The 22,323-nt window shown below is 41.3% G+C and overlaps 1 protein-coding gene across 6 annotated transcripts; it reads right to left on the bottom strand.

Moving 5' to 3' along the window:
- Positions 1-1,042: 1,042 nt before the first annotated feature.
- hnrnpdl (heterogeneous nuclear ribonucleoprotein D-like) lies at positions 1,043-22,313 on the bottom strand. Of its 6 annotated transcripts, none has more exons than XR_013498194.1 (9): positions 21,838-22,284; positions 18,725-18,893; positions 17,239-17,400; positions 16,460-16,591; positions 4,699-4,768; positions 3,322-3,489; positions 2,322-2,422; positions 1,895-1,999; positions 1,043-1,380 (listed from the first exon to the last, which is right to left on the bottom strand). XR_013498194.1 is itself a non-coding variant. In XM_078214769.1 (8 exons), exons 1-7 carry the CDS (start codon positions 21,957-21,959, stop codon positions 2,352-2,354), a joined length of 894 nt encoding a protein of 297 aa, XP_078070895.1. In that variant the 5' UTR covers positions 21,960-22,313; the 3' UTR covers positions 1,043-1,380; positions 2,322-2,351. The 6 variants fall into 6 exon arrangements, 4 of the variants coding, with proteins under 4 accessions (XP_078070895.1, XP_078070883.1, XP_078070918.1 ...); XR_013498193.1 differs by having other exon boundaries at positions 4,666-4,768; positions 21,838-22,282; XM_078214769.1 differs by lacking the exon at positions 1,895-1,999 and having other exon boundaries at positions 21,838-22,313.
- Between the last annotated feature and the right edge of the window lie 10 nt (positions 22,314-22,323).

Here is a 22,323-nt window from a genome sequence, read left to right as displayed (position 1 = left end):
CAAACTAATGAGCCTGCATTTCCCTGGCTCTGATTTGTAAACCAATTGCCAAATCATTCCCAATCCAGGGTCAAGCTGCCTGGTTTAAATTTTGAAAAATACTTTGCAGTTATCTGTCAGTCTTCAACTAGTGCATTCTCCATGGCAACAGCTGTGCCAGAGTCCATTTGCCAACCAGTGCTCTTTTCTCATACAGTATAAATTGTTTCCTCTTACACTGGCATTCTTGTGAAAGATCCTGATAAATGCAAGAATAAAAGCTTTGATATGTCTAATATCAACTTGAAATTTGCAGTATGCGAGTTATTTCAATCAACTTCCAATGATTGTCTTAAAACAGAGTTTGTAATTCATCAGAACAAACGATTATACCATCATTTTAAAATTCAAATCTACCTAAGTTGTTTATTTCAAAAACAGAAATTAAGTTCAAGTTTGGACATAAATTAAATGACATCCACTATAACTGGCTATACAGTTTAAAGCTTGATTTTGAATATATATAGCATAGTTTTAGTCTTATTACGCTCCAAAGAGGTTGCTAAGCAAACATTTCAACAGATGAGAAGTTGGCAGCCCTCATTTACTCACTATATGAATTTAGATAAGAACACATTTTTCAACAAACTTAACTCCAAGATAGCCCTTGCAAAGGGCTTCAAATTATGAAATGGAATTAGGACGTACTCCAGGAGGGTGGCAGAGAAGGAAAGGATAGAGGAGGGTGAGCCTATCCCAATAAACTAACTTTCAGATCTCTTGTACATTTGGGCGATGTTTGCATTTTAGAGAACACATAAATAATGTCAACTAAATTGCAGCACAGAATCCCATAATTAAAGATTTTTTCACAAGCATTAGGCTAAATAGATGAAGATCGGAGCAACCAAATTTAAATAGGAAATCTGTATTTACTTTTATCTATAATGAAGGACACACTGCACCCCTATTTCATATTGTAATGCAAACCAACAGCCTATTTTCCTCAACATTCAATCAGATAAATACATGGCTGTATAGAAAACCACAATTAACATTTGAGCATTCATACCCAATTTTATTTCAGCAACAGATGCAGTGTATCACATACAACAGGGTACACCAACAAACAAGTGCTGCATCACCAGTTAGTAGCAATTTTATTATATACTATCACAGTACACAAGTTAAGGAATGAGCTTAAGTTGTACAAAGCAAAGTAACTACAACATAAAAAAAATGTTTAGATGCTATATACATTTGGGACACAAAAGATGTTGATTTCAGATCTAATGTGGTACAAAAAAAGTCCCAAAAGGGAAACAAAGATGCTTTCAGATTTAACATTTCCTCTTGACATGCTGTTCTGCTACACTGATGTTTATACCTCCGTTTCTCCACCTAGGAGAGAATAAAAACATTTTAGAACAGGAAAGAAGTTCACAAACTTTCACACAAGATTATAACACACACTGGCCAATACTTCAAGGTGCTGCACTGGAAAGCATTTTACTGCAGCAGATCTAATGACATCAGACCTGGTTTTATCAAGTCTGACACATTTAACCCAGTCAAACCAAAATATACTACAGCTTGCTTGATGTTGTTTGGTTATCATTTGTAGTTTTCACTACTGAGCTACAAAGAAAAATAAAACAGCATTAACATTTAACTTTTTAAATAAAAAAAATTACCACACTGCAGATCCATAACTGAAATACAAGATGTTACCAAATAAAGAGTACTGAATTAATTATGCAGTAAGTCATTATACATTTAAAATATGCCTGTAAGAAATGTTTAGCCAATGTTATATATATATGTATATATATATATGCAAAGATGACTGAAGACAAAGGCTGAAGTTTTCCAGTTTATCTTTAACGTTGATACATGATGTTTGAAGAGACCATACCACAGGGCAGCATTTTCACGAGCACACCTCACGTTCTGTCCGCAATGCGCGGCCCCAAGAGAATCGTGTGGTCAGGGTGACACGTGTCCTGCAATGAAGTTCCCGCTGGCGGGTACAAACAAGGTATAATGTCAGAGTTAGAAGGCAACTTTTTCTTTCGTCTTGCTGGGTCCTTTATTTGCACCCATTAGCAGTACTTTACCTGTTAAATTTACAGACTTGTTAAAAAGTGTTAATCCCTCAGACCTTTTAACACCTCCTGTTATAAAAAGCTGCAAATCACTTCAAGTGAAAACTCTAAGGATACCTGATGTTCAGTACTTAAACCAAAATTTATTTTACAAAATCTGACATTTTACATTATTAAAAACAAATTATTTAAATGTTCTTTTTTCCTCCATTAGCTGCAACAAGATCTGTTACATACCTGCAGTGAAATAACTATATCAATTTTTCTTTAGTATGGTTGGTAGTTATTCTGGTGACTGCCTGCACCTCTAGATGCCTTTCCATAGCTGCTCTGCTGACCTGTCAAAGCGATTGGATTTTACAAGTTTAACATGCAATTTGTATATCTACATATACACAAAATTACAAAACATAACAAAGTGGCCCATTTACTAATTTAAATCATTATAACATCTTTGGCCTAACTTAGTAATATACCTGGACAGAAATATGAATTTCAGTACCAAAGTTTGATTTTCTGCAGGTTGCAGAAAATGGGTAAAAGCTCATTTTGATTTACGGCGTATCCTATTCTCTTCTTTCACCCCTATAATTTTACCCACCTGGCCACTTGCCTCTAAACAGCCTCCTTCAGCAGAGAGGGTGAGGCAGTCCAGGCCGCAGACTTCTCCACGACCATCAATGCCGCTCCTTGATTGACCATCAGGAGGCACATTTGCTACGAGGAGATATGAGTAATGTTAGTTTTTCCTCCTCTCCAAGATGGAAATGCTGTTACCTGGACAAAAGCTGGCTAAACACTCCACTTATCATGGGTAATAACAAAAAGCTTCCAAACATAAAACAAGCTGGTTCCACTACCTTAATCCTTTACAGAAGTTTAGGTCCAAAAGTTTTCTGGCCAATTCAATCTATCTATAGATGAAGCACCTTGAAGGACACCAATGTGGCGTCATCAGAAATAACATGCAGACTTCAGGTAGTTAAATAAACAGCAAAGCTAAAATGGTGCTTAACCAACAGCACTAAGAAATAGAAGAGATATCAGAGGGGCTACAAAGCTTTAACACCTCTCCCATAAAAGTTTTGTTGTTCAAAATGTTCAATTACTTTGTTAAAACACTTTCAGAAAATAAATATAATTTTGGAGGCCTTTCAACAGTTTATTAACATGTCTCCAAAATCTTACCACTTCACAAAAACTGTTACCAGCCATTTAGCCAAATGCTGTAACTTACTATTGTAGGTATCATATTCTGGAGCATATCCGTAGTTGTTGTAGTTATACCCAGAGTAATCATAACCTCCATAGCCATTGTAACCTGGATTGCTATAGCCATTGTTGTAACTACTATAACCTTGATTCCAGTAGCTGTTGTATCCCTGGTTCCAGTTCTGATTTTGTCCTAGGAAAAGATAGCAATACAAACAATTTGGAGTTTGTTCGAAGACACGGAACAACCCAGAACGTCTACAAGAGGAAACCTGTGACCTAAAACCATCACGTGATGAAGCCTGCAAACACAGTACTCAATGTATCCTATGCGAAATCCCAGAAAATTTGTAGGAACCTTCCATATATGAAGAAATGGAAAGTCTGCACAAGAGAAATTGTGTGCATGTAATGTGTCATTTATCAATCCTAAAATGTTTGGATATGAAAGGATATTCCCCAAAGCAGAACAAGGGCCTCACAAATATTTACTTAACTATATACTGAGCTGAGATTTAAGGAAAATACAAAGGATAAGCTACAAATATCTAGATGAGAAAAAAAATTAAATTCCAGTAATACTTTCTGTATATGTATTTGAAAATTGCAGAGTGACCGATAAAAGTTTAATTATAATTTGACAGTTGTGGAAAATGCTTGTTTGACTAATTATTAAAAGAATGAAGTTTTCTGAAAATGAGCTTTACAATACATTACTCCTGAAGTAATTTTACTGTATGTTACACAAAAATAACCCCACTAGGATACAATACAGGTTCAAGATAACTACAATTATACTTAGTATTTTTCATCCCCAACTAACCCAAAACCCCAAATCATAAGAGTATAATGTAGATAAGTAAAGAGCAGAGACAACCTCATATCGTGTACAGAAAAACTGGGAGAATCATTGCTGTCAGTCAGGTTAATAGGCATTACAATTACCTGAGGTATCACTACTCTTTTTACACCAAGGTGGGAAGATGGAAATCTCAATGTGCTGGCCTTTTATTTCTCCCATTCCTTGTAAACAGGCCTTGCAGGATGGGTTTAGTGTACAGGCAACACCTCTTAGCATACTCTTCCACTAACTAAAAAGTTGCAAACAAAATCCTATATAGATTAACAGATATACGGTAAATACCTCTTCACAACTGCGTCATTCAACAAAGTAATGTGATTTCATTCTTCAGAACCATGCATTTTAACTCTTTCCCACCCAACAGTCAGAACCAGACTGAATCCCCCATTGAACAAGTGGGAAAAGGTTAACCGGATAAACCGATAATTACCTAGCTATGCATTCCTTTACTTTCCAGTAAAGAAACCATTTCATGTTCAAAACCCACTCGTCAGGAAATTAACTTACCCCCTCTACCACGACCTCTTCCACCAAACCCACCTCCACCTCTGCCTCCTCGTTGCTGTTGTTGCCTGTAGACCTCCTTGGGTTGTGCCACTTTAATTTCACACTGTTAAAAGTACAGAAGTATTTGGTTAAAATAATCTGAAAAGCAGATGTTCCTAAAACAGTTCAGTTGAATGCAGAAGAATACAAAAATGGTGTGCTTCTTATTGTTTACCTATTACGTATAACAGCGAAAACAAAAATTACTATTTACTAAATATAGTTAAGACTGGGTGACAGTTACTACATAGAAACTCACTGAAACCAACTTTTCAACCCAATCTGTTTGCATCAGCACTTGCCACAAGTACAAAGAGTTCAAATTGCCTCAACTGTACTTTGTTCTAAACCCTATTGTATTTAATCCTATATCTATAGTCCTTCAACTACTGGAAACAGTCTGCTTTTATTTACCCACCCTGCTTCGATTTAACCTGTCCTATTCCTGTACAATTGGAAATACTTCTAATAATCCCATAATCTGTTATCAGTTGAAAGAAGACGTCCCCCTCCCACAATTTTTCAAGCTTTTAATATTTGTTTCCTCATACCAGGCAGCATCCTAGTGAATCTGTACGATAACCCCTCTAAAAACTTCAATATCCTTCCTGTCAGGTGAATTCGCACACAATACTAAGTTTTAATAAGACTTTACTGAAGTTTTAAATGTTCTATTGACGCTCTAAAGGCAACACTTTAGGATTGATAATTTTCTTTCAGTGCTCTGTGAACTTGTATTGCAAGTTGCTGTTTTTCCATAACACCAAACCAACTTCTATTCAGAATACAATTACTGTTGAATGCATCCCCTCACATCGGTATTAAATTCTGTCGCTTTTTAAATCCATTTTCTTCAAGGTATCAAGATCCTTTTGCAATTTCCTTTGGTCTCCTAAAGAATTAACCTCCCCAAAATTGTGCGTGTACACAATTTTATATTGGTATCACCTGCAAATTTCCACATGCCCTCTAGGATTATATAGAGATTGATATACATCATAAACATAAAGAAGCTACAGAACTGAACACTTGATTGCAACCTAGGGCCCAGTGCTGAAAACTCCTGCATCTAACTCACTGCAACATCCATCCAATCACCCATTTTGCTGCCTAATCAGTGAGCAGCCACAACAAATAGACTATATCTGTAATGAGTTAGCTAATAAACAAACTGGGCCAGCAAAAGAGCCACCACAATTAACCTTGGTGTTATTGCACGTGAGGAAACAGGGTGATGTTCAGGCTCATCTGTGACATCTCCCCTGAGCAATAGATTTTTAATTTAAAAAAAAACTCCAATCTTATTACAAAACCACTGCGCAAAGCAGATTGGATGAGCCCTTAATTCATCGCCTTGTTTGCTCCAAAAGCCAATTCAAATTGAATCCAATTCATGGTCTCCACAAGAGAGACATATAAGATCCAAGCTGACAAGAAATGGCATTGCACCTGATCTGGGGCTTGATCTGACGCTTGGCTTAACCAAAAGGCCGAGAAGTGCACCCCAGTCAGGTGATGATAGTTTCACTCTGCTAGGTAAATGGCAATGACTTCTTGGCCTATAAAAGTACCCAGGATGGTATTATCTTCTGTGTTTTCTAACTGGAGAAAACAACCAGGAAGACATCAATAAGAGTCAGCGGGAGGTAGGAAATTACAAACTTGCATTTGTGTCAGGCTATTCATGAAGACAATATATCCAAATTACATCGGTGGCAATGGGCTTTGGCCAGGACACTTCCTGCTTGGATGGCGATAGTAACTTGCAGAGCCAGCGGAAGCTCTGGTTTAGCTTCTCACCCAAAAGACACCAACTCCAACACACCAGTGCTCTCTCAGTGTCAGTCTAGATTGTGTGTTCAGCTGTCAATTCCCTAACTCAAGTGGCATGAGTGCTCAGTCAGGGCTGACATCTGAGAACTAAAACCTCATTACAGGTTGTGGTGGGATGCAGCTCTGCTGTTGCTGATGGATCATAGCTTCTCATTGATTTCGGGCCTTTGTTAGTGCTGTGATGAATTAACAGGCTCACTATGACAATACCCCTCAATAGACCTATGACAATACTTACTCACCAATCTCACCCGAGTAGATTAATAAAAAGATCTCTGATGGTTAATAATTTTCAAGAAATATTCACTTTCTTAAAAGCTTAGAAACATATGGATCAATACTCTACAGTCTCAGAAGCCAGTCATTTGCACCTCAAGTTGCTGGCAAATCACCAGGTCCAGAAAATAAACCCAAGGCAAGGCAACACAAGAATTCTAAATGCAAAAATGACTGACTGTCTTGGGTTTCTAGGCCAAGTTGTCAAAGCTTATATGCAGCACCGGACCACAGGTTCAACAACTTACTGAAAAACATCACTTCCAACAATGCTGGAAGAAGATCTACAGGACTGTCAACCTGCAGCACAACTGTAAATGGAGACAAACATATTTACAGAATACAGATGTCCCAAATCAATTCGCAGTCTCTGCTGAGGTGGCAGTTTCTCGCTGCAGTTCTCTAGACAAATCTCGACAAGAATTCAAAACTGAACTGGTTTCATACATGATGCCATCTAGAATCAAAAAGCTTGCCAACAGACAGAATCTAGACTGTGCTTGAAAACTGATCATTTGGATCCCAGTCAATTACTTCAAGAGGAGAGAAAAAATGAAAAAGAACTTTAATATCATTTCTCCAAACGACTTTTTGCTTAATGCAAAGTTGCACAAGAATTCCACTGCCAACATAGCAGAGGAATGAAATAGCAGGACTAGTTCCTGGAGGAAAATCACGACAAGAGGACAGATACAAATTTCATGAAAACTCAGGACAGAGAGCACTGCAAACCTCTCAAAAATTGCACAAAGCTATCCGAATATACAGCTGTAAGCAGATTGGATCCTTAAAACAACCAATTTTTTGATCATCAGCGTGGCAACAGCTGGAATGGCTGAGCTGGAAGTTGACCTCAGAAGTAAGGCATCAGGAATCAGAACCAAAGACTACCACTACAACTAGGGTGCCAAGAAAGAGAAACAAATCACAAGAAAACGTAGGAAATTGGATATTAGACAGCTGAATGTCATAAGTAGCAGGAAAGGCAAGGAAACCTGTCAAGATATTCAGATTCCAAATACAGATACCAGGCAACATCATAAATGCTAATGGAAAAATGGGCGCAATTCTCCCAAAAAAATTCTAATGTTGTCTCCGGTAGGAATGGTATGATACACATCACAATCCACCCATACACTTCAGTCATTTCTTTTGAGCTTGAGGAGACTCTCGCTGGCAAAGAGATGTGTGGGACCTACAGTCTAGCTCCTCAGAGATTGGAGCACCTTGTTTAAAGGACAACACCACAGGTTCCACTCACCCCCTCCCAAATTGTGCGAAACCCCATGGTGTCTGCTTGTGGAGACCAGTGGTGATTTCTGCCAACTTCTTGTTGCACCAGGGAATACTGGGAGCCAGCTAAAACCTGAAATTGCATAACTAAATTAAGATTTTAATATAGCCCCTCTCCCAATTTGCATCTGGATGCACAGGGCCAGAGAATCGCCCCCAAAGTTTTAGGAGGTAGCAAAAAGAAAATATACCTCGTATAAATCTGCAGATCGAAAAGCAAATTAGTCAGAGCTCTTCAGGAAAGTGGAATGCACTGTACTGATAATATCTTTAGAATAGCATTGCCTATCTGCAGTTGGAGTAGCATGTATGAAAGGTTAGAAGAGAATACAAAGACCCAGTGTTAGGAGTCCATTGGATAAAACAACATGGAAAGAATATAGAAGTCCTGGAAGTCATACATGTAAGAACTACCTCAGAGATAATGGATGCAAAATGATACTCTCTAATATACTTGTTTGTGAAAGAAGGGGAGTTCACCAAGAAAACTGAGGATGGAAATAACTCGCTGGCAATCTGCTGCTGAAATTTTAGTCTTTAACTCAGGCATACCGGAACCAGACGCAGAACAGGGAGGCTCATTGGAACCAGGTGTATACACAGAAACACAAAGCATTAGGAATAAAATGTTAAAATTGGGCACTGTGGGGAACTATGATGTAGCAGCAATGCCAGAAACATGCCTGATGGCAATGAACATAGCATACATTTATATAGTGGGATCAGAAAATAGGAAGGAAGATGGTGTATCTATGCAGAGACAACTAGTAGATTAATGATGATGGATGCTGTGGGATGTTAAGAATTACAAAATTAACTAAGAAGTATGTTTAATGCAAAAAAGACAAAACATTTAGTTCACACCACAGATCCAGAAATGATAACTATTTGCTTTATGATCTAGATTTAGAGATTGAAATTTAGAAGGATACATGGTAACAGGAAAGTTATTTTGATGAACAATTTTAACCAACCAAATATAAATTGGGTATACCCAAATAGTTTGCATTTCGGATTTAGTGTCAGGGAAGCCATGAGCAGATCTTGATTTGGTTACTGTTCAGTGACCCAGACAACATATGGGAAAAGCCACAGGCGCAGTGCCAACATAATGGATCAAGTCTTACATTTCATGGGATTCAAAAACAGCAAGGACCAGGAGTCAGCTACAGTATAATGAAAGAACTGTTTAGGCAAATTATTTAAGGGTTTTGTCCAACACTGGAGTAGATGATGATCTGAGCATCACTAAAGTCAAGATGCTGAGCTTGCATAAGAAACAATTATAATCAGCAAGTGTGGACTAAACAGGTGAGATCCTAAATTAATTTAGAAATTAAAGACAAATGAAGCAGGAAAAAAACTCCAGAAATCCTGCATTTGCAAAGGAGATAGAGTCAACTGAGATAAGTATAGGAATACACAGACACAAGTTAAACAGGTGATTAGAGAAGCAGAAACCTGACAACTCATTGTAGCACAGAAAATAAATCTCTCAATTCTCTGTAAAAGGGCAGCTTGAGAAATGGGAAGGATCATAAATGTTTGCAAACAGAAGATGGCTAATAAGACAGTATGATTTAACTCAAGTATTCACAGCAAGATAGCAAGCAACGTACTCGCCAAAATATAAATTATCCAAATAGAATTAATGAAATGGAAAGCTTTTACATGCTCAGTGAGCTCAGTACAAACCACCAAGGAAAGCTAGAGTTTATCCCAAAACCTCTAAAGAAGTTAGGAAACATTAACAGACATGATAAGGGTGTTACTGAATGCTGGAGGTGCCAACAGTTATAGATGAAGTTAAAACAGATGCAAATGTAGATGATGATCTATCCAGCCACTATAGAACAGCACCAACAAATAAAATGCAGGACTATTATAGTCAAAGGATCAGCATACATACCCAAGGAAATCATTATAGTGTTCATTTCTCTGAACTCCAATGAAACATAATCTTAATCCACTCAATCTCTCCTCGTACATCAGTCCCCCAATCCCAGGAATCTATCTGGTAAACCTTCGCTACACTCCCTCTAAAGCAAGAACATCCTTCCTCAGATAAGGTGACCAAAACTGCACACAATATTCCAGGTGTGGTCTCACCTAGGCCATGTATAATTGGAGCAAGACATCCTGCTCCTGTACTCAAATCCTCTCACCGTGAAGGCCAACATACCATTTGCCCTCTTTACCACCTGCATGTTCTTTTTTAAACAAGAGTCAAGATCTATGTACAGTCCGCCACGGTCCGACATAACTTCAGTTTTTAAGATTCTATCCCGGTAGAAAAGAGTCCGTGTTTTGTTTACATAGGAACATAAGAAATAGGAGCAGGAGTAGGCCATCTAGCCCTTCGAGCCTGCCCCGCCATTCAATAAGATCATGGATGATCTGAAGTGGATCAGGGGCGGCACGGTAGCACAGTGGTTAGCACTGCTGCTTCACAGCTCCAGGGACCTGGGTTCAATTCCCGGCTTGGGTCACTGTCTGTGTGGAGTTTGCACATTCTCCTTGTGTCTGCGTGGGTTTTCTCCGGGTGCTCCGGTTTCCTCTCACAGTCCAAAGATGTGCGGGTTAGGTTGATTGGCCATGCTAAAATTGCCCCTTAGTGTCCTGGGATGCGTAGATTAGAGGGATTAACGGGTAAAATATGTAGGGATATGGGGGTAGGCCCTGGGTGGGATTGTGGTCGGTGCAGACTCGATGGGCCGAATGGCCTCTTTCTGTACTGTAGGATTTCTATGATTTCTATGAGTTCCACTTACCTGCCTGATCCCTATAACCCCTAGTTCCCTTACCGATCAGGAATCCATCTATCCGTGATTTAAACATATTCAACGAGGTAGCCTCCACCATTTCAATGGGCAGAGAATTCCAGAGATTCACCACCCTCAGAGAAGAAGTTCCTCCTCAACTCTGTCCTAAACAGAGCCTCTGTCCTAAATGGGCCGAATGGCCTCCTTCTGCACTGTAGGGTTTCTATGATTTAAACTGACCCCCCTTTATTTTGAGGCTGTGCCCTCTAGTTCTAGCTTCCTTTCTAAGTGGAAAGAATCTCTCCATCTCTACCCTATCCAGCCCCTTCATTATCTTATAGGTCTCTATAAGATCCCCCCTCAGCCTTCTAATTCCAACGAGTACAAACCCAATCTGCTCAGTCTCTCCTCATAATCAACACCCCTCATCTCTGGTATCAACCTGGTGAACCTTCTCTGCACTCCCTCCAAGGCCAATATATCCTTCCGCAAATAAGGGGACCAATACTGCACACAGTATTCCAGCTGCGGCCTCACCAATGCCCTGTACAGATGCAGCAAGACATCTCTGCTTTTATATTCTATCCCCCTTGCGATATAGGCCAACATCCCATTTGCCTTCTTGATCACCTGTTGCACCTGCAGACTGGGTTTTTGCATCTCATGCACAAGGACCCCCAGGTCCCTTTGCACAGTAGCATGTTGTAATTGTTTTCCATTTAGATAATAATCCAATTTGCTATTATTTCCTCCAAAGTGAATAACCTCGCATTTGTCAATGTTATACTCCATCTGCCAGATCCTCGCCCACTCACTCAGCCTGTCCAAATCTCTCTGCAGACCTTCTATGCCCTCCACACAATTCACTTTTCCACTTATCTTTGTGTCGTCTGCAAACTTTGTTACCCTACACTCAGTCCCCTCCTCCAGATCGTCTATATAAATGGTAAATAGTTGAGGCCCCAGTACCGATCCCTGCGGCACGCCACTAGTTACCATCTGCCAACCAGAAAAGCACCCATTTATTCTGACTCTCTGCTTCCTGTCGGATAGCCAATCCTCAATCCACGCTAACACCCTACCCCCAACTCCGTGTGACCCAATCTTCTTCAGCAACCTTTTGTGAGGCACCTTATCAAACGCCTTTTGGAAATCCAAAAACACCGCATCCACCGGTTCCCCTCCATCAACCGCACTAGTCACATCTTCATAAAAATCCAACAAGTTCGTCAAGCATGACTTTCCCCTCGTGAATCCATGCTGCGTCTGCTTAATCGAACCATTCTTATCCAGATGGCCTGCTATTTCTTCTTTAATGATGGATTCCAGCATTTTCCCAACTACAGACATTAAGCTAACCGGCCTGTAGTTACCCGCCTTGTGTCTATTTCTTTTTTTAAACAGTGGCGTAACATTAGCCGTTTTCCAAACCGCCGGCACTACCCCCAGAGTCCAGTGAATTTTGATAAATAACCACTAACGCATCCGCTATTACCTCTGACATTTCTTTCAGTACCCTGGGATGCATTCCATCCGGGCCCGGGGACTTGTCCACCTTCAGTCCCGTTAGTCTACCAAGCACTGCCTCCTTGGTAACATTAATTGTATTGAGTACCTCTCCTCCTACCAACCCTCTATCGTTAATATTCGGTAAACTGTGTCTTCCACCATGAAGACCGACACAAAAAACTTATTTAAAGTTTCAGCCATTTCCTTATTTCCCACTATTAAATCCCCCCTCTCGTCCTCCAAGGGTCCAACATTCACTCTTGCCACTCTATTCCTTACTATCATTTTTTATATTTTGAGCTAGCCTAGCTTCATAACCTATCTTTCCTTTCTTTATCGCTTTCTTAGTCGTTCTTTGTTGTTTCTTAAAGTTTTCCCAATCTTCCGATTCTCCACTATTTTTGGCCACTCTGTACGCATCGGTCTTTAATTTAATACTCTCCTTAATTTCCTTCGTTATCCACAGCTGGTTATCCCTTTTCTTACAGTCCTTCTTTATCACCGGAATATATTGTTGCTGAGTACTGAAAAGGATCTCCTTAAAAATCCTCCACTGTTCCTCAGCTGTCCTACCTACCAGTCTGCTCTCCCAGTCCACCTTAGCCAATTCAGCCCTCATCCTATTATACTTCCCTCTGTTCAAACAGAGGACACTGGTATGGGACCCTACTTTCTCCTCTTCCATTTGTATCAGAAATTCGACCATATTGTGATCACTTGACCCAAGAGGGTCCTTCACAAGAACATCCTTAATTCTACCTACCTCGTTACACATTACCAGATCTAAGATAACCCGTTCCCTCGTCGGTTCTGTAACATACTGTTCAAGGTAACTATCCCAACAGCATTCTAAGAACTCTTCCTCCATCCCACCCCTTCCAACTTGAGTCAGCCAATCAATATGCAGGTTGAAGTCTCCCATGATTATTGCCGTTCCGTTTTTGCACGCATCTATTATTTGCTTGTTTATAGCCCTCCCCACCTCAAAGTTATTATTTGGGGGCCTATAGACCACACCTATTAGTGTCTTTCTCCCCTTACTATTCCTTATCTCTACCCATAACGATTCCACGTTTTGTTCCTTAGAGCCTATGTCATCCCTCACTACTACCCTGATATCTTTTATTAACAGAGCTACCCCACCACCTTTTCCTTCCTGTCTATTCTTCCTAAATGCCTGATACCCCTGGATATTCATCTCCCAGTCCTGGTCTCCCTGCAGCCACGTTTCTGTAATGGCCACTAGATCATACCCATTTGTGCTGATTTGCACCATCAACTCCTTAACTTTGTTCCGAATGCTTCGTGCATTCAGGCAAAGTGTCTTTATTCCAGCTTTTATCTGGACCCGATTTGATGAAACGCTATCAACCTCTCCCTTGCCCTCTACTCCTTTAACTACTTGAATGCCCTCATTCACTTGCACTCGCTCCCTCTCCTCTACCATTGATTTCGTAATTCCTCTTACCTCTGCACCCTCCCCCCCCCATAAATTAGTTTAAAGCCCAATCTACAGCCCTAGTGATACGATTCGCTAGGACTCTGGTCCCAGCACGGTTCAAACGGAGACCATCCCATCTATACAGGTCCCATCTGCCCAAATACTGGTGCCAATGCCCCATGAATTCGAACCCATTCCTCCCACACCAATCCTTGAGCCACGCATTCGTCTCCTTAATCCTATTAACCCTGCGCCAATTCGCACGTGGCTCAGGTAGTAATCCAGAGATTACCACCTTGTTGGTTCTGCTTTTCAATTTGTTCCCTCGCTCTTCGTACTCCCTCTGCAGATCCTTAGTTCCTGTTTTGTCCATGTCATTGGCACGACATGGACCACGACAACTGGATTTTCACCCTCCCACTCCAAATTCCTCTGCAGCCCAGATGATACATCCTGGACCCGAGCACCAGGCAGGCAACACAACCTACGGTATTCCTTATCCTGGTCACAGAGAACAGTGTCTATGCCCTTAACTACACTATCCCCAATTACTACTACATTTCTCTTTGATTTCTCCGTTGCTGCAGCACCCTGCACCCTGGTACTGCCGACAGTTTACAATTTATATGGCCTTACAAAATTGATGTTTATATGTATATCCCCTAGCTCTCTTTGCTCCTCTAACCAATTTATACTTATTTTCTAAAAAGATGACTTCCACATTCCTGCTGGCAAAATGCACCACCTCAATGACCTCACACTGATCTATATTGACATTAATTTGTTAATTACACTCCCATTCTGCAAGTTTATCATCTTGTAATTTGTCAGTGTTGACTATACCTCTTAATTTGATGTTATTCCAAATTTTGAAATTTGATTTCTGATTTCCAAGTCCAAATTCTTTGTCAACAGCGGAAATTGGTTTTAGCACTGATCTCTACAGAACACCACTTTCTACCTTTGTCAGGCTGAGGAACTACCTCTAGCCTCCACTGTTTTAAGCCAACTGGCCATCCTTTGTGCTGCCTGTCCCACTTCTTAGCAATAGGCTCACTATGAGGTACTCTACTGAAGGCCTTTTGAAGATCATCTACTGTTTTATCCCATCTACTCTCACTTTTACTTCAAGAATTCAGTAAGGTTGATCAAGCACAACATTTTTGTTTGAACAGCATTTTGTTCAGGTACTGACTATTCTTTAATTTCAATTTCTCGTTGTTTTCCAATTATATACCATCAGTGTTAAGCTAACTGATCTATACGTTCCTGGACTTGTTCTATAGCCTGTCTTAAATAATGAATACCATGTGTTCACCTATCTATCCTCCAGGCACTTTTTCCTAATCATTTTTTGAAATACGTGTAATAGTGCCCCGGTCATCTCTTTCCTAGCTTCTTTTAATATACACAATTCACTCAGACCCAGGATTTTATTTTTTTATAGGTTTGGTCTTTCCTAGTTCTATCTTAAATAGTTTTTTTGGATTTCCTTGAATGTCATTTGTTAGCCTAGTTATTTACCAGGAGACTATGCTGCCATTACGTGTGGGTTTACTGTGTTCATCCTTTAATGATCATATTTTTGCCTTTTTTATTCTGTCAATATTATTTTCCGGTTTATTTCCCGAGTGCCATTCTTATTCTTTTAAGATCGGCTTTTTTCCAATCTATTACTTTGGTCTTTATCTTATCTGATGTCCTTCCCAATGTTGAGCTTAAACCTTGTTTTGTTGTGATTGTTATTGTCTAGATATTTTCCTCATTTGCAATGGTTCTTTTCCCATTATTAGATCCAGCATTGATTCCTTCTTGCTTACCCATTTTGTAAGAAAGCTAACAAAAGGAGTCTTATTTACACTAAAGACTCCATTTCCCCTTTAACTACTTAAAATAATCACCCTGTATTTAAATCCTCCCACTGTCTCATCCATCCTCATTTTTCTAACCTCCTCCAGTGTTCACCCAAACTTTAGCAGAGATAGTGGTGAAGTTATAAAATCCTAATAATCCAGAGGCCCAGATTAATGTTCTGGGCACATGAGTTCAAATTCGCCTCACCAATTTGTGGAATTTAAATTCAATTAATGCGTCTCAGTAGTGATGACTTCTGCCATAAAAGCTACCTGGTTCACTAATGTTTTTTAAGGAAGGAAATCTGCCATCCCTACCCAGTCTCACCGACACATGACTCCAGATCCACAGCAATGTGGTTGACTCTTAGCTACCCTCTGCAATGGTCTAGCAAGCTACTCAATTCCAGGCCAATTTAGGGATGGGCAATAAATGCTGGCTTTGTCAGTGACACTCACATCCCATGAAAAAATAAAGAGGTCAGTTCCTGACTCTAGATTATGTTGCACATCCTGTTCCCTTCACTCTACTATTGGCAGCTGTGCATCTAGCCACCACAACCTCTGCAACTTCCTGTCTAAAGCCCTTTTTCTTTTCATCTTCCTATCTTTCCCAACACCCTCCTTAAAATAAATCTCTGACCAATTTTTGGGCACTCTTCTAACATTTTGTCTCATGTCTCAAAATCCATTGCTCTCTATAAATGCAGGACATTAATTGGAAAAAAAAACTTCTATCCCCAAACGCGCTAAATCTTGAATTGTATTGACAACTTTACTAGACGTACCTTGCTAGATCCTATGTTGTGATACTTGTTTTCTAATAGCCTTTTTACTGGTTCTTCCTCCTTAAACGTGATGAAGCAAAAACCTCTCCGTTCATTCGTCTTGTTGTCAATCGGAAGTTCGATGCCTTCGATCTACAAAAAAACAGTTCAGGTATAATTTTTGTGCTGTCTTGCTCATATCACTATTTAAAAGAACTATAATCTACCAAATATTTTATGTTTTTGCTAATACGAAAGTTCTAATTAAGCACCATAAGGTGGTAATTTAGTGCTCAAAATAGTTGAATGATCAAATAATTTTAACTGTGACTTTATTGGGGACCATTTCCTCCCAACTCCACAATAATATTGGGTATCCTTTTGAATTATGCTTTCAAACTTAAATGGAACAGTATGTATGTGCTGTTTTTAAATGCTGACCTACTGGCAATTTTTTAATGCAGGCCAGTAACATTACTCATACAAAACAGAATAGATCTGTAATATAATAGTCCTATGCAGAGCATGTATTTCTTATCCATATTACTTTTACTTGCTGCCCTGATTTTTGAGTAAAGCTTCAACATTTATATATAAAAACTTGGGTAATTATCTTCCCAATGCATTAATACACGTGCAAAGAAGCGTAGTATATCTGTGAATGTCAGCAAAGTAGTGTCTCTCTAAGTTAGTGTAGGTTTATGGCAGGTCATAAAAATAGAAATTAGCTATATTTAGAGCTAATGGTGGCTGTTTACATCAAAATCTTTCTGCCACTGAGGTTATGAAGTATAACTTGCCTCTCCGTACGCTCCAAAATAGTCCTTAACCATTTCTTCTGGTACATCAGGACTTAGGCCACCAACAAAAACTTTCTTAGCTGGTTCTTTGCCTTTTATTGCCTTTGCTCTTTTAGGGTCAATCAGCCTTCCATCCAGCTTGTGCTCCTTCAGTTCCAAGACCTACAAGAATTTAAGAACAGTTTCTGCACTAAAACTACAATTTTCAGAGACAATACATACTTGTGCAATATCAAAATAATAACCGACTCTGAACCTTATTTAAAAACTTTCAGAGAACATTTACTCGTATTTGCGATAACAAAGTAAGAAGTAGAGGGGGGGAAAATGAATTTGTGACCTCTGAAGTTCAACCATTCTGTTTAAGTCCCAGTTCTGAGTTCAGTGCTCACTTCTCTACAGCAACACAAGCAGAAATACTGCCTGTGCTACTCCTCCTGGCTCCAAAAGCATTTCTATAATAATCAAGGCTGCTTTGAAATTTTACATTTTACTAGCTCTTGACCAAATTATACTTGCTGGTAAATTCACACTTAGTTAAAATTGTATCCAATCACATCAGAAAGCCACCAAAATAACCCCCTTGTTTAATTCAATTTCTGGTACCATAAAGATATACAAACTTCTGCAGCAAAGGTCTAATTTAGATGCACAGGAGAAGTTCCTACCTCAATCCAATATATTTTTCCCAGCGGGGATCAATAACAAAAAGCACATTTGTGTACTTAAAATGATCACATCCGCTCTTTACTCACCTAGCTTCCTGCCAATTAGAGTCATGACCTGGGGTGAAAAGCAGAGGTCAGTGCCACAAGAACACAAACTGCACGCTTCTTGGTATCATTCCCTGCTGACAACAAAATCTTCAAAAATGGATTGGGTTTTGTACAAAATTCTCACAAGTAATCTATAATTCATAATGCATATAATGGAAAGAATTTAGGTATAAATCACTGCATTGTGGAACTCATTTGAAGTAGCATTATCCAAATGAATATCCAGAGACAGCTTTCTGCAAGATAATTCTTGCATAGCCACCACTAAAATCTCATTATAAAGTGAGTTCTAATATGTAAAGTTGTCCATGAACATCCCCCATCATTATGGACTAACCCCAGGAAACAGATAAGCTCCCCCCCCCCCCCCCCCACAGAATGGATTAACATTATTGAGGTTACATATACAAGTGTTTGAATCAAATAACAGACTAGTAGCACATCTGAACTAGGCCACCAAAACACTTAATGAAAATAAACTACTGATTTCACGAAACATTGGAACCAAAGGAGGAAAACAAAGTTCCACAGCTTTGTTATGCTTGTGTTTCTGAATGTCACAATTGGATATTTACATTTTTAAATAGTTGATACCAATTTGTAACAAGCTATTGTTAACATTTCTCAAAACAACTTTTATCCAAAGACACACGTGCAAGAGTATACACATATTTTGATGTAATTTGTAATGACATTGAGAGTTGATTTACCCTGTCCACGCTTGCAGGTTCTCTGAATAGTACAAAACCAAATCCTCTTGACCGCCCTGTCACTGCATCCATCTTTATGGTACAATCCACTACTTCACCGAACCTGGACAAGTAATCTGTCAAATCCTTCTTGCTTGTATCCCAGCTAAGACCCCCAATGAACATTTTTCTGTGAAGAATAATATTTATAAAGTGATCCTGTCAATTCTGGTATATTGTAATGTACTGTTTATAATGTTTAAAATAGCAATACGTAATAAAAGTTCAAAACAAGTTGTCCATGGTATTTCAACAGGTAGTAATATCTTGTGGATAGGTTGTTACCATGTCCTTTGGATGCATATTTTTTTCCATTTTAAATGCAAATATTAATATTTCATTACAAAACGCAATATATCTGTTGGGTTTTGCTGCCAAACATTTTCCCTAAAATTAAGTATTGAGGATGGAGCTTTTTTTACAGCCAACTTAAATGCATCAATACAGTGTAATAATTCATCATAGACTGCCCGAGTAGACCCATCGTTTCAGCACGTTCCTGTCCCAATGAACTGATTTTAGCCCATCTCAGTTCTATTTTATTCTTCCCTTGTCCAGTCTCTTGCCACTTACACCAGTGACTTTTTGGATGGCTTCCTTCACTTTAAAATGTATGTGTTTCTTAGCCCCAATTGCCTCTTTCCTGTCCTCCCACCCACCAAGACAGTCTCAGAGCTCACTGCATTTTCTTTGAACGGAGGCCCAATTAGTTCCCATCCATTCCAGTGAAGTTCAATGTAAACTTGACGAACAGCACCTCATCTTTCGAGTGGGCACTTTACAGCCTTTTACCAATGATTTCAACAACTTTAGATCACAACCACTGCGCCCATATTGTTTTGTCTCTGCTAGATTTCTCTCCACTTCCTTTAGTTTGCGGCAGCTATCCTATACCTACACCTCCTCTAGACATATAGATTGCTTCTTTACTTGTTCCATTAACACTTCCTTTCAACTTGCACCATTCAATCTTGTCATTCAATCTCCCTTGCCCTCCACCTTACCACAATTTCCCTTTTGTTCTTCTCCCCCTTCCCCAAAACCTATTACATTTCTATCTATTCCCAATTCTGATGAAAGGCCACAGATCTGGAACGTTAATTGTTTTTCCCTGCCCAGATGTTGCCTGACCCGCTGAGCATTTGCAATATTTTTTTTAATTAAATAGGTGCACCTGATCTTGTATAATGAACTTTCGAAGCCACATTGGCTTTTTGATATTCTTCTTGCAGCATCAGAAAGAGGGAGGGTGAAAAAAACTAATGGGTAAACCTGACTGCAGGTTGAGATGGAGAAGTAGAGGGAGAGAGAGACAGAAATGCTGAAACTAGGTCACAAACACACACACACACAGCCTGGAATCAAGTCATTGTGCCACGTTACCGAACCAAACAAAAACAAAGAGAAAGGGAAAACCCAGAATAACAGGGAGTTTAAACAGGTATACTGGAAGAGCTAGGGTGGTTGGGCAATGCTCAGTGCTATTCACACACACAGTAAAACAGGGAACACACACAAACAGTAAAGCAGAGAATAAACTGGGATGTGCAATGCTAGGGTGGTTCAGTGCTGTTCACACACAGTAACCCAGGTGGGCAATGCCAGGGTGGTTCAGCGCTGTTCACACACAGTAACCCAGACTGGGCAATGCCAGGGGAGCTCAGTGCAGTCCACACACAGTAACCCAGACTGGGCAACGCCAGGGTGACTCAGTGCAGTCCACATACAGTAACCCAGACTGGGCAACGCCAGGGTGACTCAGTGCAGTCCACATACAGTAACCCAGACTGGGCAACGCCAGGGTGACTCAGTGCTGTTCACACTCAGTAACCCAGACTGGGCAATGCCAGGGTGGCTCAGTGCTGTTCACACTCAGTAACCCAGACTGGGCAATGCCAGGGTGGCTCAGTGCATTCACAGTAACGCGGACTGGGCAATGCCAGGGTGACTCAGTGCTGTTCACACTCAGTAACCCAGACTGGGCAATGCCAGGGTGACTCAGTGCTGTTCACACTCAGTAAGCCAGACTGGGCAATGCCAGGGTGGCTCAGTGCATTCACAGTAACCCAGACTGGGCAACGCCAGGGTGACTCAGTGCTGTTCACACTCAGTAACCCAGACTGGGCAATGCCAGGGTGGCTCAGTGCTGTTCACACTCAGTAACCCAGACTGGGCAATGCCAGGGTGGCTCAGTGCATTCACAGTAACGCGGACTGGGCAATGCCAGGGTGACTCAGTGCTGTTCACACTCAGTAACCCAGACTGGGCAATGCCAGGGTGACTCAGTGCTGTTCACACTCAGTAAGCCAGACTGGGCAATGCCAGGGTGGCTCAGTGCATTCACAGTAACGCGGACTGGGCAATGCCAGGGTGACTCAGTGCTGTTCACACTCAGTAACCCAGACTGGGCAATGCCAGGGTGACTCAGTGCTGTTCACACTCAGTAACCCAGACTGGGCAATGCCAGGGTGGCTCAGTGCATTCACAGTAACGCGGACTGGGCAATGCCAGGGTGACTCAGTGCTGTTCACACTCAGTAAGCCAGACTGGGCAATGCCAGGGTGGCTCAGTGCATTCACAGTAACGCGGACTGGGCAATGCCAGGGTGACTCAGTGCTGTTCACACTCAGTAACCCAGACTGGGCAATGCCAGGGTGACTCAGTGCTGTTCACACTCAGTAACCCAGACTGGGCAATGCCAGGGTGACTCAGTGCTGTTCACACTCAGTAACCCAGACTGGGCAATGCCAGGGTGACTCAGTGCTGTTCACACTCAGTAACCCAGACTGGGCAATGCCAGGGTGGCTCAGTGCTGTTCACACTCAGTAACCCAGACTGGGCAATGCCAGGGTGACTCAGTGCTGTTCACACTCAGTAACCCAGACTGGGCAATGCCAGAGTGGCTCAGTGCTGTTCACAGTAAGCCGGAGTGGGCGGAGCTTGACGCTCACACGCGCTCCGGGTCCGGTATCCGGAGCTCGCGCCCCGGGGGGAAAGCCTCCCTCCAGGCCGGGAGCTAACCGCTCTTTGTCTTCACGGTGAGGAGAAGTTGGCACCGTCTCCTGCGCACTCACCCCTCGTCCTCCTCGTTTTTGCTGGCGTTGATTTTGGCTCCTTCGGGGAACTCCTCGGGCGCCGCCATGCTCTGCTCCATCAGACCAGCGGACGGCGGGTTGTAACCGTACTGAGGGTCCATCGGGTTCCTCTTCCCCCGGCGGGCTGTTGGGAGGGGAAGGGCGGCGGGTGGGACACGCGGACCTAGAAAGATGCTGCTGCCTGGAACCACCCGGCCAAGCTGGCACCGCGGCGGCTGCTGCTCCTCCTTGGCTACAAAATGGCGGTGGGCGCAGGACGGGGGGGAGGGGGGAGTCCGGCCGCCGCGTGACCGCGAGCCGCCCAATCGCACGAGGGCCCGCGCCGCCGGGCCTGGCTCAACTCTTTGTGTGGTTGTCCTGGGCGCCCAGTGCTCAGTCCGCCCGGCTCGGCCTCACTCACTCAGTCACTCACTCTCTCCGGGACTCAGGGCGGGGGATGGGGCGGATCAGCAGCCAGTGCGCAGA

The sequence above is a fragment of the Mustelus asterias genome, chromosome 1, assembly GCF_964213995.1.
Source record: "Mustelus asterias chromosome 1, sMusAst1.hap1.1, whole genome shotgun sequence".
NCBI lineage: Eukaryota > Metazoa > Chordata > Chondrichthyes > Carcharhiniformes > Triakidae > Mustelus > Mustelus asterias.
Note: the sequence above shows the minus strand (reverse complement) of the source record. Positions and strands in the feature narration are given on the sequence as shown.

Excerpts from the sequence above, each read along its gene's own strand:
- hnrnpdl (XM_078214757.1), bottom strand. The coding sequence starts at position 21,959 with ATGGACCCTCAGTACGGTTACAACCCGCCGTCCGCTGGTCTGATGGAG. Across the intron at positions 3,490-4,665 it reads AAGAGGTCGTGGTAGAGGGG|GACAAAATCAGAACTGGAAC; the intron begins GTAAGTTAATTT and ends ATCTTTTCCTAG. Across the intron at positions 2,423-3,321 it reads AGAATATGATACCTACAATA|GTCAGCAGAGCAGCTATGGA; the intron begins GTAAGTTACAGC and ends TCGCTTTGACAG.